This window comes from Zingiber officinale, chromosome 3A (assembly GCF_018446385.1).
Source record: "Zingiber officinale cultivar Zhangliang chromosome 3A, Zo_v1.1, whole genome shotgun sequence".
NCBI lineage: Eukaryota > Viridiplantae > Streptophyta > Magnoliopsida > Zingiberales > Zingiberaceae > Zingiber > Zingiber officinale.
The window spans coordinates 160,193,876-160,216,265 of record NC_055990.1 but is presented as its reverse complement, the minus strand read 5'-3'; the positions used below and the strand labels follow the sequence as shown (position 1 = coordinate 160,216,265).

The following is a 22,390-nucleotide window of genomic DNA, read 5'->3' as shown; positions in this document are numbered from 1 at the left end:
TTCTGATCCAGTGAAGCCATTGAATTCTGGAGCTGTACGCAGCAATATATCATTGAAGCAAAGACTAAATTTTAGTCTACTGACTAAAATAATGAGTATGACAATCAGGCCTTGGTATGTTAATCACACATGAATTTAGAATGCCTTGATACTGTCAGAACCTATTACGAAACTTAAACAGAGTCATTATTGGTAGACAGGAATAAATTGGCAGCATACTTTCGGAAACTTTATCATGAGACTTGCAATAAATTATAATGGAAAATCTCAGGAAAATAGAATTACACTTTTACTTGTTTTGAGCTGCGTTCACGTGCCATAACGAAATAAATAACTGAACGTGAAACAAAAAAAAAAAAAAAAAAGAAAGGAGACATCTGCCGTATACCTGGTTTGTTGTTGTGCTCCAGAACTAACAGCAATCGTCTGTTGGACAAAAATTTTGTTGCTCAATAACTGAGGAACGAATTCAAATCCAGTATTGTTTTTCTATGCTCAAGAAAAATAAAATAAAATATTTATTTCCAGTTGTTCATCAAGAACTAGATACAAAAGTTTAACAAAATTGTAAAAGACAAAATAATCAGTTCGATCAGAAATACATAATAAATAACAAAAAAAAAACAAATGTCGAGTATCAAAGATTGCTCGGCTTTATACAGTAGATTGCAGGTAGATACAGTGATTACATAGATACAAATCTATGTAATCCACGTCAATAGCTGCTTCGCATTCATGTCAGGAGGAAACATAGACTACGTACAATTTTGAATGAGCAAAGAACCAGGCATCATATGGTCATAGGTAGAATTTTCTGACTTGTCACATGAGGCTTGATCTCCCAAGAAGCTATTTCCTCTGCATCTTCGTGCAGAACAAAAGGCAATGAAATCTCTCTGATCATCAGGTCACCACAGAAGGGACACTCACTAGCTATAGCATCATCAAGTTGTGATCGAAGCTGTTAGAAGAAACCAAGTTCAGGTCAGTTCAATTGTTACGAAAGCAAGAAGTCAGGCTTTGACCATTACTAACCTTTTCAAGAGGCGTCATGCTAGTGATGGATTTGTCTTCTGCAGTGCCGTTTGATTCATTTGTGGCCTTATCTGCGAGTAAGCTAAGCTTCTTCTGAAGGTCCAGTATGTATTCGGCCTAAGCCAGCACAAAATGAACATGTGAAGGGCTTACAATAACTCGTGGGGTAACTTGCAATTGTGGGAGCAGGTTCACCCCAACAAACTTAGCCACCACAAGGTTTAGCAGATAAACAATCATGGTTGTATAGTCACTCCAACAAGAAACTCTAAAAAATATATAGCAGGTAGCTTTACGAGCTCTAGGAGTTAATAGCAGAGTATTCTCACACAGATGAAAGATAATCACCGAAACATTGAGATTAAATGCAAAAAAAAACCTAATTTTTACTTACTCGGGTTTGACTTGTGCAGCGAGTCACATGAGCAATCAGACAATTTGCATGAAAGGAATGACCACATGGGAAAATAAAGAAGGGGGCCATATGTCCAGTTGATGTATAACCCCTAGCTAGAAGAGGTGCCCCTCCAGCCGTTAATATTTTCCTTTTACAAACCTATCAATCAAAAGAGAAGAGAAGATTAGCATAACAATCTGAAGAAAGGTAATTTCTAATAACTTCATGTTCAAACAATTTAATCTATACAAAATAAACAATGCAAGTGAAGTTACATCCATATTCCATTACATCATTGCTAATGCAATCTGATTCTGCAAATCTAGGAGCTAACTATAGACACTTCACAGGACACAACTACACAAGCTATTCAATTTAGAAAATGCCGACTGAGATATTATCATCAAGTCAACAAACAGAACAGTTATAATCTCCATTATCATAAGATGACCAAAGACTTTTAATTTCTTGAAAAGTATACAAATGTAAGTCAGAGCAATACCCCACATTCTTCATCACGATCAATTACAGCATATCTTTGGGCAAGGGCACTAATATCACTCCGTATGTTGTCAGCTCCATGAGTAGCATCATTCATTTCTTGTTTCAATTGTTCGATTTGCTTGTTGTAATCTTCCAATGAAGAACAGATTGCTTCCTATTACATCATTGAGGGAAATCATGAATTTGCAGATTGACCCAAAATGAATAGAATAAATAAGTTGCGAGGAAAAGATTATAACAAGGACAGAAAGTGGGGCATAAAACACATGATGGAATGTCAAAGAAGATCAAAATATCAAGGAAGAAATTCATATGATAAAACATTCTATGGGTAGTTATCATAAAGGTGCTCCTTTTTTTCATCAATCATCATAGGTTGTGCCTTGTTTTGTCCTTTCTTTACTTAATCCTTGTTATGTTAAGCAAAATAGAAGATTTTTTAGGGGCATAATCTCTTACTTGGGGGTCACAAATCATTTATAGATCTATCGATTGTTCAAGAATCTGGAGATCTACCAAAACATTGTAGTTGATTCTTGTATCCATGGTTTTTTCTTCAAATTATTCAATTCTTTTAGTTTTGGCTCAAAATTATACCAAAAGTCACCTTGATCTCTTGTAACACCTAACAGGTGGTATACAACATTTTAGTAAATTACAAAGTTGTTTGGGATCTCCTACTGAAAATTAGATGGTCTAAAAAATAATATACTACTGCATAACAAGGATACACTACAAAGAGATGAAGAGGGGATACATTTTTCATGTGAAAAAAAAAACAGCGATGCCTTTGCAATAAATGCTAAATCTTTTAAAAGAAAGGCTATGTTTGAATGAAAATCAATTTGAGGTATGGAATGGATAAAAGTTTACTACTCAAATAAGTCTCGATTATAATTCATAAGCAAGAATTGTAAGATCCTAGTTAGACTTTCTTAAGAGATTTTGATCCAGAATTGTGCCTTTTTACAATTAAACAATATTTTCTTAATCCACAAAGAAGTAGGTGCGAGCAAAAAAGACAGGAATGACTTAACCCAATCAGGAATGGCTTAACCCAATCAGCATAATTGAACAGAATATTTTGATTAATTTACTAAATTTAGAATGTGGAAAAACTGAGTCAATTTGTCTATAATTCAGGTCAGGCCTTATGCATAATGTTTACCTAAAATCTACACACTCAAAGTACACCCAAACAAGATCTTGTAAATCATTGTTAAACTTTATGTATTGATGTTGTCAATAAACTCAATACAGACAAGAAACTTGAACAATCTACAAAACTAGAAACGCCATTAAAAATTCTTTCATTTTTTAAAACATAACTAAAAGTTCAGGATCATCTCATCCAAACACATCTAAAGACTAATGAAAAATTGGATGTAAACTACTGCTAACCTAATGTGCTATTCATAGTCAAGATAGCATTAGATCAGAGAAAATTACTTTGAAGTCATCAATAAGGGCAAAGTCTGGAAAGAATGGGAGAATATCCTCAATTTTCAGAAGTCCATCAGTTTCCTTGAGAAATGCTATAGCTTTTCTTATATTCTCCCTTTTAACTCCTTTCTCTTGCTCAATTACATGTTTTGCAACCATAAGCCATAGCTTCTTCCTCAAATCTTCATCGTCTTCAACTTTATCAGCTTCTGCCATCGCAAGCTCTGTGTCTACCTGATCAAAGCAAATTCATGCAAATAAAATATTTATATTAACCAAATAATATCTCTGTGGCCTTATAACTCAAAATTTTGACCATTCAAATATGACCTAAATAGGTTCATTAAGATAAAATCTCCAGCAACGTAAATAGCAACTTACAGAAGTGTTTCTACCAGCAAGCACGCTGATGGATACTTGGAGAGTTCTTATTACAGACATTAGCAGGTGACTAGCCTAATAAGTCCAGTTGGTTGTGTTACTTTGATAAAATACCATGCGGAAGTAGTAAGACTACTGAAAGAGGTTTTAGTTTATAACAAGAATCTACAATTGTGTACAATCTATACTAGTCATATCCTAGATCTCCATAGTGTATGCTATATCTTCATAACACTAGTTTGATTGATGAGGGTTCAATGAGCATTAATTCTGAATAATATACTAGAGATGTGGAGATACATGCGGGACTTAGGGATGATAAATGTAAACTGAATTGAATATACGAGTCATGATTTCGGAAAAGGCCAAAAGCATTTGTGATTAAGCAAAAAATTACCAGAAATTTTATTACTATTGGAATAAAACCAATGAACGCAAAGTAAAGAGAGCCATCGGAAGTATTTTATTCTAAATAGTCAGGAACAGCATGTGAAAAAATGTCACTGGGTATATCTGAGATGGATGGTTTTTCAAAAAATGGATATATTCAGTAAAAGATAGCATGAGAAATTCAAATAAAAATCACTTGTCTAAAAGAGATAAAATACATCACACCTGTGAACAAGCATGTAAAGCCTATATCAGGTAATTCAAGAGCTTATCTCTGAAGCCCAAACAAACCAACTCCAATGGCAGTTGGAATGAGCGAGATTCCCCAAGTTAGGTGTGTTTCCTCCTCTTCTCCACACCTTCTATCAGAGTAAACTATGAAAAACAGAGGCGAAAGGAGAAGCATAGGGAGGAGAAGGCGGCATGCCAAGGAGAAAAATCAATGAAGATATCAACATGGTCAGACCAAGTCAGCCCAAAAAAGTACCATTCCATGTTGATACAATAATCAATATATTAAAAACAGAAATTTTACACCTAGATCAGAACAGATACAATAATGAAGCATGAAAGGACTCTAAAATGTTTAATCAATTTTTCTTTTACCTGCAATGCAAGGGCCACAGCTTCTTCATGCATGGACATCATACTATAAATATGAATACATGCACGGATTTTCTTTTCCTTTAGACATAACCGGAGAGCATATTTGGGATCATAGAAAAACTCTGGACCATTTGTTCGTCCTTTGCCAAACTTGAATTGAAAGAATCGTACCAATGCACTCTCATCATCCTATACAATATTATTCAAAGATATTGTCAGACCTATTAAAATATAATAAGAGGTTATTAAAAAATAAAAAAGCATGATTCATAAAACACTCATAGTTTCTTTAATAATGAAGCTTTCATAAATCAAAAATTTTAAGTGCTTTGTCTGATGAAATAGATAGCAAGGTTTTTAATCCAAAGATGGACAACAGGCAAATAAATGACTTAATAAAAACCTACTTGATGTTCATTGCCACATGCATTCTTATAAAATATGGCAAGTTAATCATGTATGACATAATAATTAAATGTAAGAACAAATCACATGGCAATAAAAGAATAACATCAGAAAAAGAAACACTTAGTACTTCTATAAGCTGAAAAGATCAGATAGTTCAACTGACTGCAATCCTTTACATCATATTAGTAATCATTTATAATATCATGCAATTCTAGAGAAAAGAAATTTTAAAAATTAAAAATAAGCAAAGCAATAATAGAAGAAACATATGAAACAACAATAAACAAATTATTGTGATCTTTGTACCCATGTCCTACTTGAAATTCAAGCTTCTTACCTACTTTCCTCTTTATGTCCTAAGATTTCACTAGAACCTCATTTCATCTGCCTGTCACTATGTTGGAACTAAAGGATATTTACATGGAAGATGAAAATATTATATTATGTATCTAGTTAGAGATTAGAACAGACATTATAAAGTGGAGATTATGACAGAAAAATAATGCAAAACTATGAGAGGAATAAATACAAATTACCAAATCCATTATCAAGATATGAGAAGGCAAATGCATTTGCCAGCATGATCGACCATCATTAATGGTTTAGTAATTAAAAAAGGATGAGAACAAATAAGATTTATCATAAGCCTGTAGCCAAATCACATATAGTCAAAGAAAATTGTAGTGTCCCTCCTGTTTGGAAGATTGCATGAGAAATCTCACAATCATGTTCGAAGATTGCTGACATTTCTTGTTATCCTAATTGGATAGCATGTTAAAATGACCGATTGATAACATAATAATTGATCATTTAATACAGTTTAGAGGGAAAAAAAGAACAAAATTCTATGAACCAATTGCCACATTAACAAGTTGAGTCAAGAAGTTATTTTTATTAAAATTCATGACTATGGTATAAGCTAACGGGGGGTTATTGCTATGTAAAAGTATAGAAGGTAATTTATCACTAAATAGGTGGGTGTCAATACTTTTCCAAAATAAACTAAGTAGCTAAGTAAATCAGGGGCTAATATATCCAACCTGCTTGGCATACAATGAAAGTAGCAAATTATGAACCCCATGATCCTCATTATGCAAATTGTGAACACAGAATTCTAAGTACTTGATGACCTCATGAGTCTCATTCCTGCAACAAGCATACATGATATCAAGTTAATGAAAAAATGTTCACATCTAAGCAACTTGCTATATCTAGCATCAATATTTGTGTCAAATGCTCAAAAAGACCATGAGGAAATACACAATGTCCTGGAACTTTACCTATTAGCACAATCTGTACATATAGAAACCATAAGATTAAGGCTTCGTTTACTTGGATAGATAACTAGAGAGAGAGAGGGGAAGGGAGAGGGAAAACAGCATGAAAATGCATAAAAATTATCCAAGATCCATAGCAAAATCGGAACATATAGAACCATAACATTAAGACTTCCTGCAAATTTTCACAATTGATATCAATGAAAATAGAAGTCAGGCAAAAAATAAAATGTTCAATTCAAAAATATAGGTGATACGTAGTCGTGTGATTTGGTAATAACCAGATGGAGTCACAACATATCTAAACATAAGTTGCCATCATTGTGTAGCAATATTACACATCTGGACTGTAATAATTACATATGGTAAAAAATATATGATACAGAAGCTTACACCAACTGTATATATCACAGATATACCAATATTACTCTCAAAGAAAACACAATTGCAAGTTTATGATGGAGCAATCATGACCACAGTTACCACCATGGAAATTAGCATTCCACTTCTAAACAAACATCAATATGCTAAACAGAAAATAAAAGAGCAATTTTTCATACTTGGCATGTGGTTCACTTGCATAGCGCATCATTGCTGGTATTAGCTTCATTGGGTTCAGCTTATTTGTAGCCATCCATGATTCAACAGTCTCATAAGCATCAAGCATGATCAGATCAGGGGCAAATTTATACTGCAAAGAAAGTATAGTTTTCAAGTGTATAAAATAGTGCATAAACCATAAGATCCTAGTAAATTAAATACTAGGACCACAACAACAACCAAGTCTTTTCCCACTAGGTGGGATTGGATCCTAGTAAATTAAATAAATCTTTAAAATAACAACAACAAGGCAGAAATGAGTACCTGAAGATCTATAGGAACATTAGGTTTCTGGAGCACCTCTAATGCTTTCTTCGTTTCACCTTGCTAAAAACCACTCAGCAAATAGATAGTATTGGATCAACTTCTCTAGTTATTGTTAAACATGGTGACTTTAACAGACAGTAGGCTCAAGTTAAATAAGTGGACAATATTCCAATTCTAAATATTCAAATATCAAGAAAGCAACGAGCTTCATGCAAAGTTGCAAACTATATTAAAGCTCAAGAAACTATATTTCAAGAAAGATTACAGTTAAATAACTCTGCATGCTAGAACAATGTTTGTGTAGTGCCATAGTTACTTGGCAAATTTACTGGTCTCAGGATAAAAATACAGATATGTTATACACAAAGAAGAACTATACCTGAATATAATAGTGAATGACAATTTCATAGTGCTCCTTCAGCCCAGCAAAGTAGACCAACTCATCAATTCTACCGTGCCTGAACAATTCAGAATTTTTTTTGTTTGTTTATGCCTCTGCCTAGCCTATTTAATTTGTCAAAATATAACAGCATCAAACATAAAAATTGCAAAAAAATATATCATTCATTGTGGATAGGGATTGGAAGTCACAGTTTGTAGTTGTACTAGAAAAAGAAGGATTGCAAAAAGATGCTAAATAAAATATTCTTTTCTACCATGCCACAAGGAGGTAGATATGACAGTACAAAATACAAATTCCATCTCCATAAAATCATTTTACATAAATATATAAGCATTTCAAATCAATATTTCTTGTAACTAATATTGAACAGAGTAAATTTTTTCAAAGATTAGATAAGGAAAACCAAGAATCCAAAGATATTTCTACTTCCATGAACAAATAATCAGAAACTTTGAAATTTTATGTATAGGTTTCAGTAGAAATTCCATATATACCAGTAAGAACCATATCATATACCATTAGCATACCTCTCCAATAAGTCCATTGTTGTTGCCTCATCTAAAACATCCTTACAGTCACTAAGAAAGGCTCGAAATTCTGGTACAATTAACTGATACTCAGATTTGTTCATTTCTGATACATCGTTACCAGGCTTTCCTGCATCATCTTCCAAAAGCAACCGGTTTATCTACAAAGATACCATACTGAAATAAGTATACTGTCATAAGTGATCCAAAAACTTACTCAATAAGCTAAGTTAATATGTTGCCCTGTGGTACTGTGGGCCTTCTATATAAGAAAAGGTGTTGTTTTCAATAAAATTAACAGGTGTTTAGCTTTTAGAAGAATCTATTTCAGAAAATTGAGTAATTTTAAGGAAAGGGAAGTTTAGCAATACGGAGAAAACATAAGCTGCAGCACGATTAAATAAAAAAGCACACAGAAAGGGAAACCTTGTCTAAGTAAAGCTCTACAGCCCACATGGAGATCATTGTGATTTGGCATTTATCATCCTTAGTCAGAGTATCAAGTTTTCGTAGCAAAAATGTCCGTAGCGAATCCTGTAACCGAAAAACAATTGAAGTTTGAAGATTCACATGCTCAATAATAGAGAACAGAAATTTTCAAGTTCAAATTTGAAGTTCACCAAATACATAGAACTGTATTTTTTTTCTAAAAATAAAAATAACAAACAAAAATAAAAATAAAACAATATAGAATAAAAAAGGTGCAATTTCAAAGATTAAATGATTATCCAAATAAAAGTTTCCCGTTCATTATGTGAAATCACATGAAGGTTTTGAACTTAGGTAATTGGAATACAGCTGCTAAAGACCCAAGCTGCACTACTCTTTCCAACCAAACTCACATGAAGGTTTTGAACTTAGGTAATTGGAATACAGCTGCTAAAGACCCAAGCTGCACTACTCTTTCCAACCAAACTCAGTCACATCCTGGTCTGGAAATTCAGTAGCAGTTGTTTTTTTTTCCTAAAGAAGCAAGAGAAAGAGAGAACCTGATACTTCTCCACAACCTAGTTAAAAAGGAACACTAGTTCTGATGCCACAAAAATTCAAACAGCAAGATACACATTACTCTTAACTTATTGCACCTTCATCCAATTATCTAAAAACGAAAGTTAAGATTGCAACAATTTTGTGGTATCCCACAACTAGGATGAACCTGCAGTTATTCCCCTTCTTGATATCAACACCAAAAGTGTGCTCCAGTGACACTTTTTTCTTTTTCTTTTTTATTTGCATATTGATTCAGACTCATGGTCCTGTTGAGGTATTATTTGCCTTGAATTTGTGGTCCTTGAATTTCGTACTTTCTTAAAATGTGCCTGAAAGGGTAAAACTCATGATCCTTATAACACCTTGTCATCACTCTTACTCAGAGCATCCAGAGTAGGGGATATTTAGAGAAAATATTTCTTCAAATATCCCCTCCTCTTAATATCCTCCATTGTAGGGGGATATTTTAAAGACATTAGAAATCACCGAGCACAAACTTATGCTCGGTGATTTCTTTTTGGTGGCATGCAACTGGGCCCACCAAAAGTAGGCAACAGTTACTTTTTTTTTTGTTTTGTTTTTTTTTAAAATTTAATTGTCTAGAAAAAATAAAAAATAACGTTGCCAATTTTTTTTAAAATTTTTTAAAATTCAATCAACGTTTAAAAAAAATAAAAAATATATACAAAATTAGATGTAAATTAATAAAATTATCGTGGACCCATAAACATTTGGTTGGTGAAATATTTAAATGTGGAATTAGGAATATTTGGGAGTGGTATATTTGGTTGATGGGACCCATAAATATTTGATTGGTGAAATATTTGATTGTGAGATTTAGGATATTTGTATAGTGGAATATTTGAATGATAATGTGGAAGTGGGGACCACAAACTACAAATTTGCTGGATTAAAATTGAGCCAATTTCTAGTTTTATGAATGACACATCCAAAATTGAATTGTCAAATCACCTAGGAACTTGAGACGAATATAAAATCTTACCCTAGAGGAAAATTTCTCTGAAAAAACCGTCACAAGAGACAAAAGAATTTTTCCCCTTTTATAAATGTTAGAATATTAAAACATAACTAGGGATATTATTGTAATTATGCTATATATCATCCTCTATATAAGCTAATAACTCCATGGTGTCTAAGATATGGGGTTTTCTTTTCTTAACATGGTATTGGAGCAAGTTAAAAGAAAAAAAACCCTAACTTCCTATTACCCTAATTTCCCCCCATTCTACCGCCACTGCCTCCCATCTTTGCGTTTCCCCCGACGCCCCCAATTCCTCTTCTCCCTGCGATCTGCTCCAAGAGGTGACAACGGCGGCATTCCTGCCAGTGACTGCAAGCGGCAATGGTGACCTCCGATCGTGCTCAACTCACCGAAGTAGTTCTCCAGTGAGTCCCCTTCTTCCCTAGAGCCCCAGCCAGAGTGATTGCAAAAATTAGGACTTCAAGGAACGATGACAGCGGCGAGCCCCGATCTTCTTCACCGCATCAGAGTGGTTCTCCGATGTGTCCTTCACCTCTAGGCAATCTTCCGACGCTCCTTTCCTTCCGTGGTTGGGACGGGCAAGGGATTTCGAAGAAGGTGACAGCAGCTATTCATCCACTTCTCCAGCGAAGGTCATCCCTAATTCCAGCACCGAGCGCTACAAAGGACTCCTTGCGGATGTGGTTTGTGAAGGCAGGAGTCTTCCCCAGAGAACTCTGGTGCCCCATCATTATTCTCCAACGAAAGCTTCAGTGTGCTGCCCTCTTCTTCGGTTCCGTCCTACCTTATCCGTGCTGGTGCCGCCCCTTCCAAACTAATCAATGGTTACATCTGGCATCCCAAAATCAGATATCTCTATTTTTACCAACCATATCACTGCACCCCTCTCTTCCGAACAATTGGATGGTAAGAATTACGTCTCTTGGGCATCTCATATTGAGCTTTGACTTGTTGGGCAGGGTTATGAGACACATCTCACTCAAATTGAAGAAGATGTTCAAATTGCCGATCGTCTTCTGTGGAAGAAGGTTGATGCTCAATTGTGTTGTATTATACGAGCCATCATCCATCCATCTCTTAGGAATGTCTTCCGTACTCACAAAACTTGCAAAGTTGTTTGGACACAGGCTCAATAACTCTTTACAAACACCTCTCGGTGACTCTATCAAGTTTGTGAAGATCTCATGACCATCCTCAGTGCTCATTAGATTAAGGATTCAATGTCAACTTATCAGGGTTCGGTCTCTAGCCTTCTTTGTGACTTCAATAAACTGCTACCACCTGCGGTCAATCCTGTTAAAGAGCTTAAAAATTAGAAGAATTTTTTTATGTCTTTGGCTTTATATGGTCTGTCCACAGATTATTCTCATGTTCATGATCAGATCCTGGGCAACCCCACGGAAGCTACCATGGACAATACCTAGGCAACTCTCCTATGTGTCTTGCCCAAGATCTTGACGATGCCTCCTTCCGTTCACTCGTCAGCTTTGATCTCTCGACACAACAATAGACCTCGCAAGGGTGGCAAAGGACGTCCTTGGTGTGATTATTGCCACCGCCCGGGCCACAAGATTGATAAGTGTTGGGGTCTGCATGGTAGACCTCCTCACGTTGCTCAGATCGTTCAGAGTTCTGTTGCTTCTTCAGCTTCCACTTCACAGTTAACACCGGATCTGACCCCACAACCTTCCTATAATGACTTTCTGAAATGATTTGAGGATCATCAGACTTCTGATTTCACTGCTACTGTTGCACATGCTGGTAATTCCTTTGCTGGCATATCTCGCTCTTCAGGTCCTTGGATTTTTTATTATGAAACCCACTGATCATATCACTGGTAATAAATCTCTATTTTCTTCTCTCATTACTTCTGGTTATTTACCAATTGTCACCATGGCCAATGGTTCCCAAACTGAGTCCAAGGGTATTGGTATTGTTCATCCTTCTCCGTCTCTTTCCATTCATAATGTTCTTTATGTTCCCGGAGCTCCTTTAATTTATTGTCAATAAGTCAACTTACTTGGTCTCTTGATTGTGTTATTTCTTTTACTAAAACGTTTGTTTCCTTACAGGACCGGAGTACGAAGAGGATGATTGGCTTCGGATGTGAGTCTCATGGACTTTATCAACTTCAACAACCCTCTCTTGTTGGTTCGGCGGCGGCATCTCCACTTCTTATTCATGCTCAGTTAGAACATCCAGGTCTTGATAAGTTGAAATAATTACATCTTAGTTTTTCTCACTTAGAGTCTTTGTCTTGTGAGTCGTGTCAGTTAGGTAAGTTTGTTCGTAGTGCTTTTTCTCCTCGCACTGTGAGTCAAGCTACACCCCCCTTTGCTTTGGTTCATTCTGATGTTTGGGGTCCGAGTCGTGTTTCTTCTACATTGGGATTACAATATTTTGTTACTTTTATAGACGATTTTTCCCGTTGTACATGGTTATATCTGATGAAGGAACGTTCAGAATTTTTTTCTATTTTTCAATCTTTTTTTCATGAAATCATAACTCAGTTTGGCATTTCTCTTCGAACTTTGTAAAGTGATAATGCACGTGAGTATCTTTCTACTCAGTTTCGTTCCTACTTGGCATCTCATGGTGTACTGCATCGCACGTCTTGCCCTCATACCCCTCACCAGAATGGGGTTACAGAATGCAAGAATCGTCATCTCCTTGAGACCACTCGGACTCTTTTTCTCCATTCTCATGTTCTTTATCAGTTTTGGGGTGATGTCGTACTTACTGCATGTTATCTCATCAATCGCATGTCTTCCTCCACTCTTCAGGGTAAAATACCTCATCATATCCTCTACCCTCATCATCCTCTTCAGCCTTTACCACCTCGAGTCTTTGGTTCTATATGTTTTGCTCATGATCTTGATCCAAGCATTGATAAACTCTCTCCCCAGTCTCATAAGTGTGTTTACCTTGGGTACCCACGGTCTCAGAAAGGGTACAAGTGTTATTCCCCTACTCTTCATAGGTAATTTATCTCTGCTGATGTCACATTCTTTGATTCGATTTCATTTTTTAGGCATCCCGCTTCCCAGCCCAAGGTTTCTCCCTCTCCACCTGCACCAGTGATTATCTTTTGTCCTCCAGAGGTGCATCTATCATCCCCAGCCTCGACTCCTCCTTTGCAGGTTTATCAGCATCGTCCTCGTCCTGCTTTGCCGCCGACCAACACTGACACTGCTATGGACACATCTTTGGAGCCAAGTCCTTCGCTGTTTCCTCCGATCCCATCTCCTGACTCTAATATTCCTATTGTACTTCGGAAGGGTATGCGTTCCACTCGTAATCCTTCTCCTGACTATGTTTCTTTGAGTTATCATCATCTTTCTCCTTCCTATTATTCTTGTCTTTCTTCCTTGTCGTCTATTTCTCTTCCTATGATTGCAGGTGATGCATTTGCTCATCCAGGATGGAAACAGGCTATGCTCAATGAAATTTCTGCTTTACAGAGTAGTGGGACTTGGGACCTCGTTCCTCTACCACCTAGGTGGTTGTCGATGGGAGTATACGGTGAAAGTTGGTCCGGACGATATGGTTGACAGACTTAAGGCTCGTCTCATCGCTAAAGGCTATACTTAGATCTTTGGATTGGATTATGGGGATACTTTTTCTCCGGTTGCCAAGATGTCTTCTGTACGCCTATTCCTGTCAATTGTTGCGATTCGCCATTGACCTCTTTATCAGTTGGACATCAAAAATGCATTCTTACATGGTGATCTGCTTGAGGAAATCTACATGGAGCAACCTCCGTATTTTGTTGCTCAGAGGGAGTCTTCTGGTCTTGTATGTCGCCTACGGAAATCTTTATATGACCTCAAGCAATCACCCAAAGCATGGTTCGGTAGATTTAGTACTGTAATTCAACAATTTGGCATGACTCGGAGCGAGGCTGACCATTCTGTCTTTTATCACCACTCATCTACCGGTTGCATCTACGTAGTGGTTTATGTTGATGATATTATCATCACAGGTAGTGATCATCTTGGGATTTCACAAGTGAAACGTCTTTTCAAACATTTCCAGACAAAGGATCTTGGCAAACTCAAATATTTTTTGGGAATAGAAGTAGCGCAGTCAAAACAGGGGATCGTCATATCCCTAAGGAAGTATGCAATGGATATTTTGGAAGAAACAAAAATGTTAAACTCAAAGATAGTCGACAAACTTATGGATCCTAATGTCAAGCTCCTGCCAAATCAGGGGAGCCTCCTCCAGATCTTGAACGGTACAGACGATTAATAGGGAAACTAAGCTACCTTACTGTTACTTGTCCGGATATCTCATTTGCGGTGAGTATAGTCAGTCAGTTTCTCAACTCTCCATGCAAAGAACATTGGGATGCTGTGACTCGTATTATTCGATATATCAGAGGCGCGCCAGGAAAAGGTCTTTTGTATGCAAACAAAGGGCATACTCGAGTCATAGGATACTCTGATATAGATTGGGCAAGATCTCCCACTGATAGAAGGTCCACTTCTGGTTTTTGTATATTTGTCGGAGGTAACCTTATTTCTTGGAAAAGCAAAAAATAGAATGTTGTGGCAAGATCCAGTGCAGAGGCAGAGTATCGAGCTATGGTCATAACTACTCAAGAGCTTATATAGCTAAAACGGTTGCTTCAGGAACTCAGGTTCGGGGAGGTTACACAAATGTCACTTATGTGTGACAACCATGCCACCATGCATATTGCCTCGAACCCAATTTTCCATGAGAGGACAAAGCGTATTGAAGTTGACTGTCACTTTGTTAGAGAGAAAGTCATATCGGGAGAAATATATACTAGTTTTATCAACTCACATGATCAACTAGCAGATATATTCACTAAGTCACTGAGAGGTCCTCGAATTGACTACATATGTAACAAGCTTGGTACATATGATCTATATTCTCCAACTTGAGGGGGAGTGTTAGAATATTGTAGCATAACTAGGGATATTATTGTAATTATGTTGTATATCATCCTCTATATAAGTCAATAATTCCATGGTGTCTAAGATATGGGGTTTTTCTTTTCTTAACAATAAATTGACAATAAAACTTATTTTTCATAAAATGAAGACTCAATTTATCCCAATAAAACTTTAATTATCCCAATAAAACTCTAATTGACTTTTTCTAAAAACTGAACCTTTTAAAAAAGCTCCTGCTATTTTCTAAGAAATGTACCAGACCATCAAATTTTGAAGAGTCAGACAATTTTGAATTTTTCAAAAATATTTTAAATAGGATTAACATCCTGATTAGAATGAATTCTCTTAGTAGTCTAGGAATTTAATAGAAAGAGCTTCAGATATATTTACCTTGAATAGGACTAATATTTTCATTGTTGACAAGTGCGATAAAAAGTCAAAAACTGTTTAGATTTCTTGGGATTGAAGGGAAAAAATTCTACGGACATTACAATTCAACAAGAAATGAGGAATCCAAGATTCAATGGTGATCCATGATACATTCAGGCAATCATAAATTTGTTTATGCTGGTCAGATTTTCCAGGTTATAATGCCTTCTATATGACCATAACTTTCCTACAAACCTAGAGTCGCATCCATGAAGATCATAATTATCATACATCAGAATTAAGATGCTCAATCATCATGAGAATGGGTTCTCAAATTAGCATTTGATATTTGATTACTTCAAGTTCAAGGTAGAGGACTCCAGGGCCCCAGATCATAATGAAATGAAAAAGCATAAAAAAGCTAATGTGGAGAATATCTTGAGAAATTCCTGAGTAGTTGCCAATCTAAAATTGCACTAGTAAAAATGGTAGTTTCAGATATGCAATAAGTAACAAGTAGATCTGCTGATAAGTGAAGAAAAGAACCAAATAAAGAGAGCTTAAGTTCACAGTTCGACCAAATGCAAGAGTGTAATATATGCAAAATGCCTAAAAGTTTATAGTCTGAAAATAGGACACCTTATATTCTTTTATTAGATGTTCAGATCTGAGCTGCCAATTTTAGAAGCATTTAACGATGAGCTTCATGTACTTACAGTTAAGATGGTGAATCTCCAACATGCAATGTTTGACCATCTAAGCCAACTTCTATAGTCAGATATTTTCATTCTCACATTTTCTTAGGCTCCACTTGCTTTCCATGTGCTCAAATAATACCAGCAGAGGCATTCATCACATACTACTAAGAGTGAAAAAATATGCAGCACATTGTCGAGATGAACATGTTTGCAATAATTTAATCTCTAAATCATCAAACCAAGCAATTTTTTGTTTGCTTTATGGGTTCTGTATTCTGAGGATGATAGAAAAATGATATGTGAATCTCCATAGATTCTTTCATCCTCTTTAAGTCAACCCAAGAAAAAGAAAGTAGCTTTCCCATCAGTGGGTTGCATAATGCTGGTGAGAAACTATCTCTTAAACAAGAATTCTATTCCAACTTTGGATTTTGCAAGTAGCATATGTAAATAATACAAGTCAGGCATTAAGGGCAGAGTGAACTGGAAGACCACTATAATAATTAATTTTGATCGTCTACTATTGAACTTGATATTCTTCACTATTATTTAAATTACTTCTCACATTGATCATGGTATTTGATCTTACCAACTCATCTGCCATGACAAACTTCAAGCTGATCTCTTCAAAGGATTTGATGTAATTCACCTGCAAACGACAGAAAGCCTCTAATCATGTTGTACTACAAAGTCAGAAGAAAAGTGAAGCTTTGACAACAGTTTTTTTTTTTAATGAAAGTCAATGAGGAAACAACCAAAGGCACTCATTGCTCAAGAAATTCTTTACGCATTTAACTTCAGTAGCTACCAGTGCAAACTCACTACTGCTAAAGGACATTTCCACATAGCTTAAAGTAATGAAATTCATGCAAACATAATGCTTCACATTGTATTATCACAACCCGTGCGTTCACTTTTCATGATGCTTGACACAAGTACAAATTGATGCTAATCATTACTGCTTTGGCTTATTAATTACTTCGAAAATTATTAAGGGAATATGTTTTGGCAAGAATCCATAAAGAGTTGCTAAAATTAATCGTTTTAATAATTCAAAATATTATTAATGATACAAGTCTCACCTTTGCATAAAAGGAAGCTGCTCGGTGATAATCTCTGGTGGAAAAAGCAGCATCAGCCTGAACAACAATTAATGATCATAATGAACAAGTTCACCATGCTTCAATGCCCAAGAGAGATATCATCATCGTATAGAACTCCATATGTATTAAAGCCCATAAAGATGAGAATTACCTGAGCAAGATACACCTGATCCCTCTGGATTGGAGTTCGGCAATAAGCTAAAGCAGTAGCATATTCCTTCATCTCTAGGTATACTTGCCACATATCTCGACTTTCATCATGAGCAGAAACCTATGTATGGAAGACCACAATATACAGTAAGAGGTAAGGATATTTTAGTAAACCACAAACCAACATAAACTCTGAAGTCTAACCTGGAAAATAGAATTTTCATCAAATGCATAGAATAACCCAGCAGTGGGATCACTACATAATCCAATGATTCCTTTTGATGATTCTGGTGAATGTTCAAATTTTAGTTCCTCAATCATTTGTTGGCTAATCCTGTTAATAACCTGCCAACAAAGGCAAAGTTGTTTGTGTGAGCTATGAAAAACAAATAAGCCTCACAAGTTGTCAAGTGATAAAAAATAGTTAACTTAAAATTACAGCATAGCAACATTTACCTGAGGTCATTAGCAAGCATGCAAGAGTCAAATAGAGGTGGGCTACAAAAATAGCTTCATATTGGCAAATAAATTAATCTAGAATTTAGGATCTAGAGGTTTAACATTAGACAAGCAGAACTGATTAGAAATTGAGGGTGCAAGGGGTACAGAGGAGACTGTAGAAAAATCTAATAAAATAAACAATGATTTGATTGATCAAATATCGTTAGTGACGTAGTTAAGAGTTCAATGGAACGATAAGATCCACGTAGACAACTTCAAATAGTCAGGACGTAGAGAACTTGGTGATGAATTGATGATGATGATCAGGAGAGGCTTTGATGTGTAAACTATTATTAGTTAGGCTTAAGGATTTTATATGGTAAGCTAATCCACCAATCTTCTCATAGTATATTGCAAAAATAATAATAATAATTTGTTTTAAAAAGGGCCTACAACTAGATTTTGTGATAGCATAAGATAAGAAAATAAAAACATATGTCATTGTGGAGCCACATTCAAAATCAAAAGCCATATACTAGGTAAGACTCTACAATGAGTTTGACTTGGATTCACATGGGTGGATTTATTTGCTATTTTTTTTTCACAAGTACGCGAAGTGCGGAAAACTATGACAGTGCAATTTTGGCAGACATCTAAAGTTGGGTTTGTAGAGTTTCTGATTGATCTATTACTTAGATTTAAGCTTAATGAACATGTTATTTAGGCCTATTAAAAACCCAAGCTGATTCTTCCAATGTGTGCACATCGTAATATAAGATATCAAGCTACCTCAACTACAAAATGGTAGTACATCACTTACTGGTATGTTATGTCACCAGTTTATTTTTCCCTCAGTTGTTTTCCTTTTTTTCACTGTAAATGTTAATTCACGTATCTTAAATCACCTATTTTACATGTAAGATACAGATACAAAATCTAGTTAAATTTCAGCTTGAATATGACACGTACCTTGACCTTGTTCTCAATCAAAACCAAGAAGTGAAATTCTGAAACTGCAAAAGACCTTGGTTTATTGGCTTCACCCAATTTTGAGTAGTCCAAAAGGCCCTTGTTTTCAACAAAGTTTGCATCTCCATTGATTGAACTAGATAAACAATTGGTAGCTCCAAGAAAATTAGATGCAGGTACATCAACTCTCAAATTGACTCAGAATTATCAAGTATATCTATACAATGTAGGGCAATAGATGTAACTGAAAGTTTAGTAAGCTATAAAAATCAACATGTCAGATAAAGTTCAAAGAAGAATTTCATACCTATGCTGTGCACCAAAGTTTAAGTCACCGTGATAAATTCCAGCCCCAGAAAGCCAGGCAAAATGTTTAGCTCTTCGTTGCTTGATAAAGAAATGCAGCTCACTGAAAATGGTTAAATGTTCTATCAAGCAATTATATGCTTAAAACATAAATTTACAATCTACTATATGAGAAAATATGAATTATCTCTCTGTATAAATGTAAGAGGAAGAGAAATTGATTGCTCAACAATGTAAGAAGTTAAAATACACAAAGTAGAAAAATAAAATCAAGTGAAAAAAAAAAACACAGTGTTGATGTGTTCTTTCTATTTTTCTTGGTACTTGTGATAAATCATTAGAAGAATTATTACATCACAAATTGTAATTTCCACCAACATAATAATCAAGAGTCTACTAGTACAGCATGGTCTAAAGTATAAACTTTGTTGAAGATCCAACCAATAGAGTAAGATCCTGTTATGACCATAAGTTCCAACTTTGTTCCAGTTAGTTCACTTGGCCTAAAAGTATGGTGAAGATTCAAACTGATAACCCAAGACAAGACAAGACAAGAACTTTCCTAAGAATTTCTCTGACCAAAAAGTCAAGTCAATAGCATAGATCCATAAATCTAAATGTTCCCAATAGATTTGACATATTCTACTCCATCATTGATGAAATAATTATGATATGATTGAGCACGGTGAAGGATGAGGATGTTTGATGCAAAATAAATAAATAAATATCCAATCTTTCAAATGATCAAAAGATACATCACTCTAATTGTCAAATGCAGGAAGCCAATGGGAGTAATCAGAGGAGTAGAGCCAAATGATAGTCAGTCTGTTAAAAGGCTAGAGTTAGCTGAAATACAATGTTATGCTACTAGTTTAGCATAATTAGGGTGATGTTTCAAGATTTTATGCATATGGGAATATAATAAATTGACAAACTAGACAGGTAATTCATTTTTTATGTACATTATCAAAAGTGATAGTCCTGATTCCTTTGTCTCATTTAATCTGTGATCATCAATTATGTGTGTTTAATCAATACTTACTGTGTTAAACAAAAAAACCTGCAGCACACGGAGACCTAAGACATGCTAAATATTGTAAAGCGCTATCATAAAAAGGAAAGAAAAGTTAAAAATTTATATTTCAATTAAAAAATTAGAACAGGATATTAAGATTTTTTCCTAACAGATGAACAATGAGCAGATGATAACTTGCCTATTGGGTATTTCACCGGGAAGTTCCATAAAATGTACTGCACGATCTGAATAGCTAGCAAAGACAGTCTGCAAAACAAAGCAGCATAAGAAGTTTCACAAGCAATTCACTAGAGTTTTTGTACTGAGCATAACACTTCCTTTGAGAGACCAGCAATAGGAGAAACTTTTCTAACTAATGTTCCATATCGTCAGAAAAATATGGAGTAATTAGTTACTGAACTATATATATTTCAATTAAAAGTAAGATGCTTTGCTATCCCTTCAACAATATAATATTTGAAAAAAAATAACAACACAAAGCATTCATCTGTAGAAAATGAGAGGACCTTCGCACATCAACATAAGTGGTATCTAAAAGTGTTCAGGTTATACTATGAGATACCCATATATAGGTTGTTGTATGAACACCATATGATCATACTTCAGTGAGATAACTGAACACTGTAAGCAAAAAAAATGTCAGGTTGGGTCTACAACAAGGCACTCCTTAGGATCTAAACTTAAGCAGAAGAGCATAACAAGAAACTACACTAATCCCTTAGCAGAATTATTTATCTAACCTCCAATGAACCAATGCCGGTAAAAGAGTACAGTCTTGTAGCTGTCACGGCCATCACATAAAATCTGGTTGCATTACCTGCAGAAGCTGTTTCCATCTGCAAAAGGTGAAACCGAAAATAGATACTGACATAGAAGACAAACTACAAAATTTCTACTAGAAAGGAACATTATGCATGGCGTACAACCTGCAAACCCATGATAGCCTCAGGAAGCTCAGTCAGCTCAAACAACAGCTTTACATATTTCTCCTTCTTGTCCACTTCATCCACCACAATCTCAAACATCTGTCCATTATCGGTACCAAGAATCACTTCTTTTGTTGACCCTGAAACCATAAAGCAGAACACGAATTCTCCCTTCAATCAAAACGAATCTCCACTAAAATCCACGAATATGATAGAGCCGAAGCCCTCAATATCCAACAACTTTTTCTCCAACCAACCAGAAAAATTTACCATATGGATATACATTTCCAAATGAGCCAGAACAGTCTCAACTAAGAATAGGTGATTAAGGAAACTCCACCTTCCAGCGAATAGAAAGATCTTTTGTGAAGATTTAGCATCATGAACGGATGGCTCATACCTTCCGTGATCTGCAGCCGATTCCAGGCCACGGCATTGACTACTAATCCCTTCAGGCGGCTCAAAACCCTAGGCCGCGCCCACTTTGCGTGGGTGTAGTATGTCTCCGCGCCGCCAGCTTGGAGAACCGTCACAATGCAGTGGCTCCCTCTGGGATCGACGAAGACTCTGTGAACTGGCTGATCGCCGCCCCTTCCTCCGGAAAAGTCGAGGTCTGCAATCAGAATAGATAGAATGAAGTGATCCGAGGTCCAAGAAGAATAAGGGCGGAGAAAGATCAGAAATGAGCAGTTATGCAAACCCTGGGTGTCCCCAAGCCCAAAATCGTAGCGAAGGACCCAGCCCTTGCTGGTGCCCAGGACGATGACATCGTTGCCGGCAGCCATCGACGTGATGACGCCGCGGCCCCTGGTAGCATTCCGCTCGAGGGGATCAACAATAAAGAGGCCGCCTCCGATGCCGGAGGAGTCCATGGCGACGGGATCCGGCAGTTGGTATCGCCGGGACCCTAGAATTCACGGCGATGTGAAGAAATGAGATCGCTGGAGAAGTTTGAACAAATAAAGCCATCCACTCTTTATAAGGGAGGCCACGTAAGCCGCCTGCCGCTTCAAGATTCGTGAATGTTGAGATCTGACGGTTATTTGTTCTGGTGGATGCCAGCTGCTATAATATTACGATGACAACTTGGAAGTGGGCCATCGTACTTGTCTTTGTTCTTTATAACTATTACAAATTCTCTCTATTGAGTAAAGATTATGCTAAAACACGTTAACTTGTATGAGATTCGCATTTCACCACAACCACAGCTTGAGTTTTGTTCCTTTGCAGCTCAGGGCG

At 36.1% G+C, this 22,390-nt stretch overlaps 1 protein-coding gene across 1 annotated transcript; it reads right to left on the bottom strand.

Annotated features, from left to right (window-relative positions):
• Positions 1-505: 505 nt before the first annotated feature.
• Positions 506-22,110, bottom strand: LOC122053106 (vacuolar sorting protein 18). The gene is made up of 23 exons (XM_042614987.1): positions 21,852-22,110; positions 21,552-21,764; positions 21,152-21,291; positions 20,966-21,061; positions 20,404-20,471; positions 19,191-19,292; positions 18,884-19,019; positions 17,678-17,818; positions 17,475-17,594; positions 17,303-17,359; positions 16,810-16,869; positions 8,665-8,772; positions 8,239-8,399; positions 7,688-7,766; positions 7,306-7,368; positions 7,002-7,132; positions 6,205-6,310; positions 4,757-4,945; positions 3,386-3,613; positions 1,935-2,090; positions 1,430-1,591; positions 1,036-1,152; positions 506-961 (listed from the first exon to the last, which is right to left on the bottom strand). Exons 1-23 carry the CDS (start codon positions 22,021-22,023, stop codon positions 791-793), a joined length of 2,976 nt encoding a protein of 991 aa, XP_042470921.1. The 5' UTR covers positions 22,024-22,110; the 3' UTR covers positions 506-790.
• Between the last annotated feature and the right edge of the window lie 280 nt (positions 22,111-22,390).

Bases quoted from the DNA above. Each gene is read 5' to 3' on its own strand.
- LOC122053106 (XM_042614987.1), bottom strand. From the start codon at position 22,023: ATGGACTCCTCCGGCATCGGAGGCGGCCTCTTTATTGTTGATCCCCTC. The intron at 16,870-17,302 runs GTGAGACTTGTA...TGTCGTTTGCAG, and splicing joins CAGCTTCCTTTTATGCAAAG to GTGAATTACATCAAATCCTT. The intron at 3,614-4,756 runs GTAAAAGAAAAA...TGCTTTGATCAG, and splicing joins CTGTGGCCCTTGCATTGCAG to GTAGACACAGAGCTTGCGAT.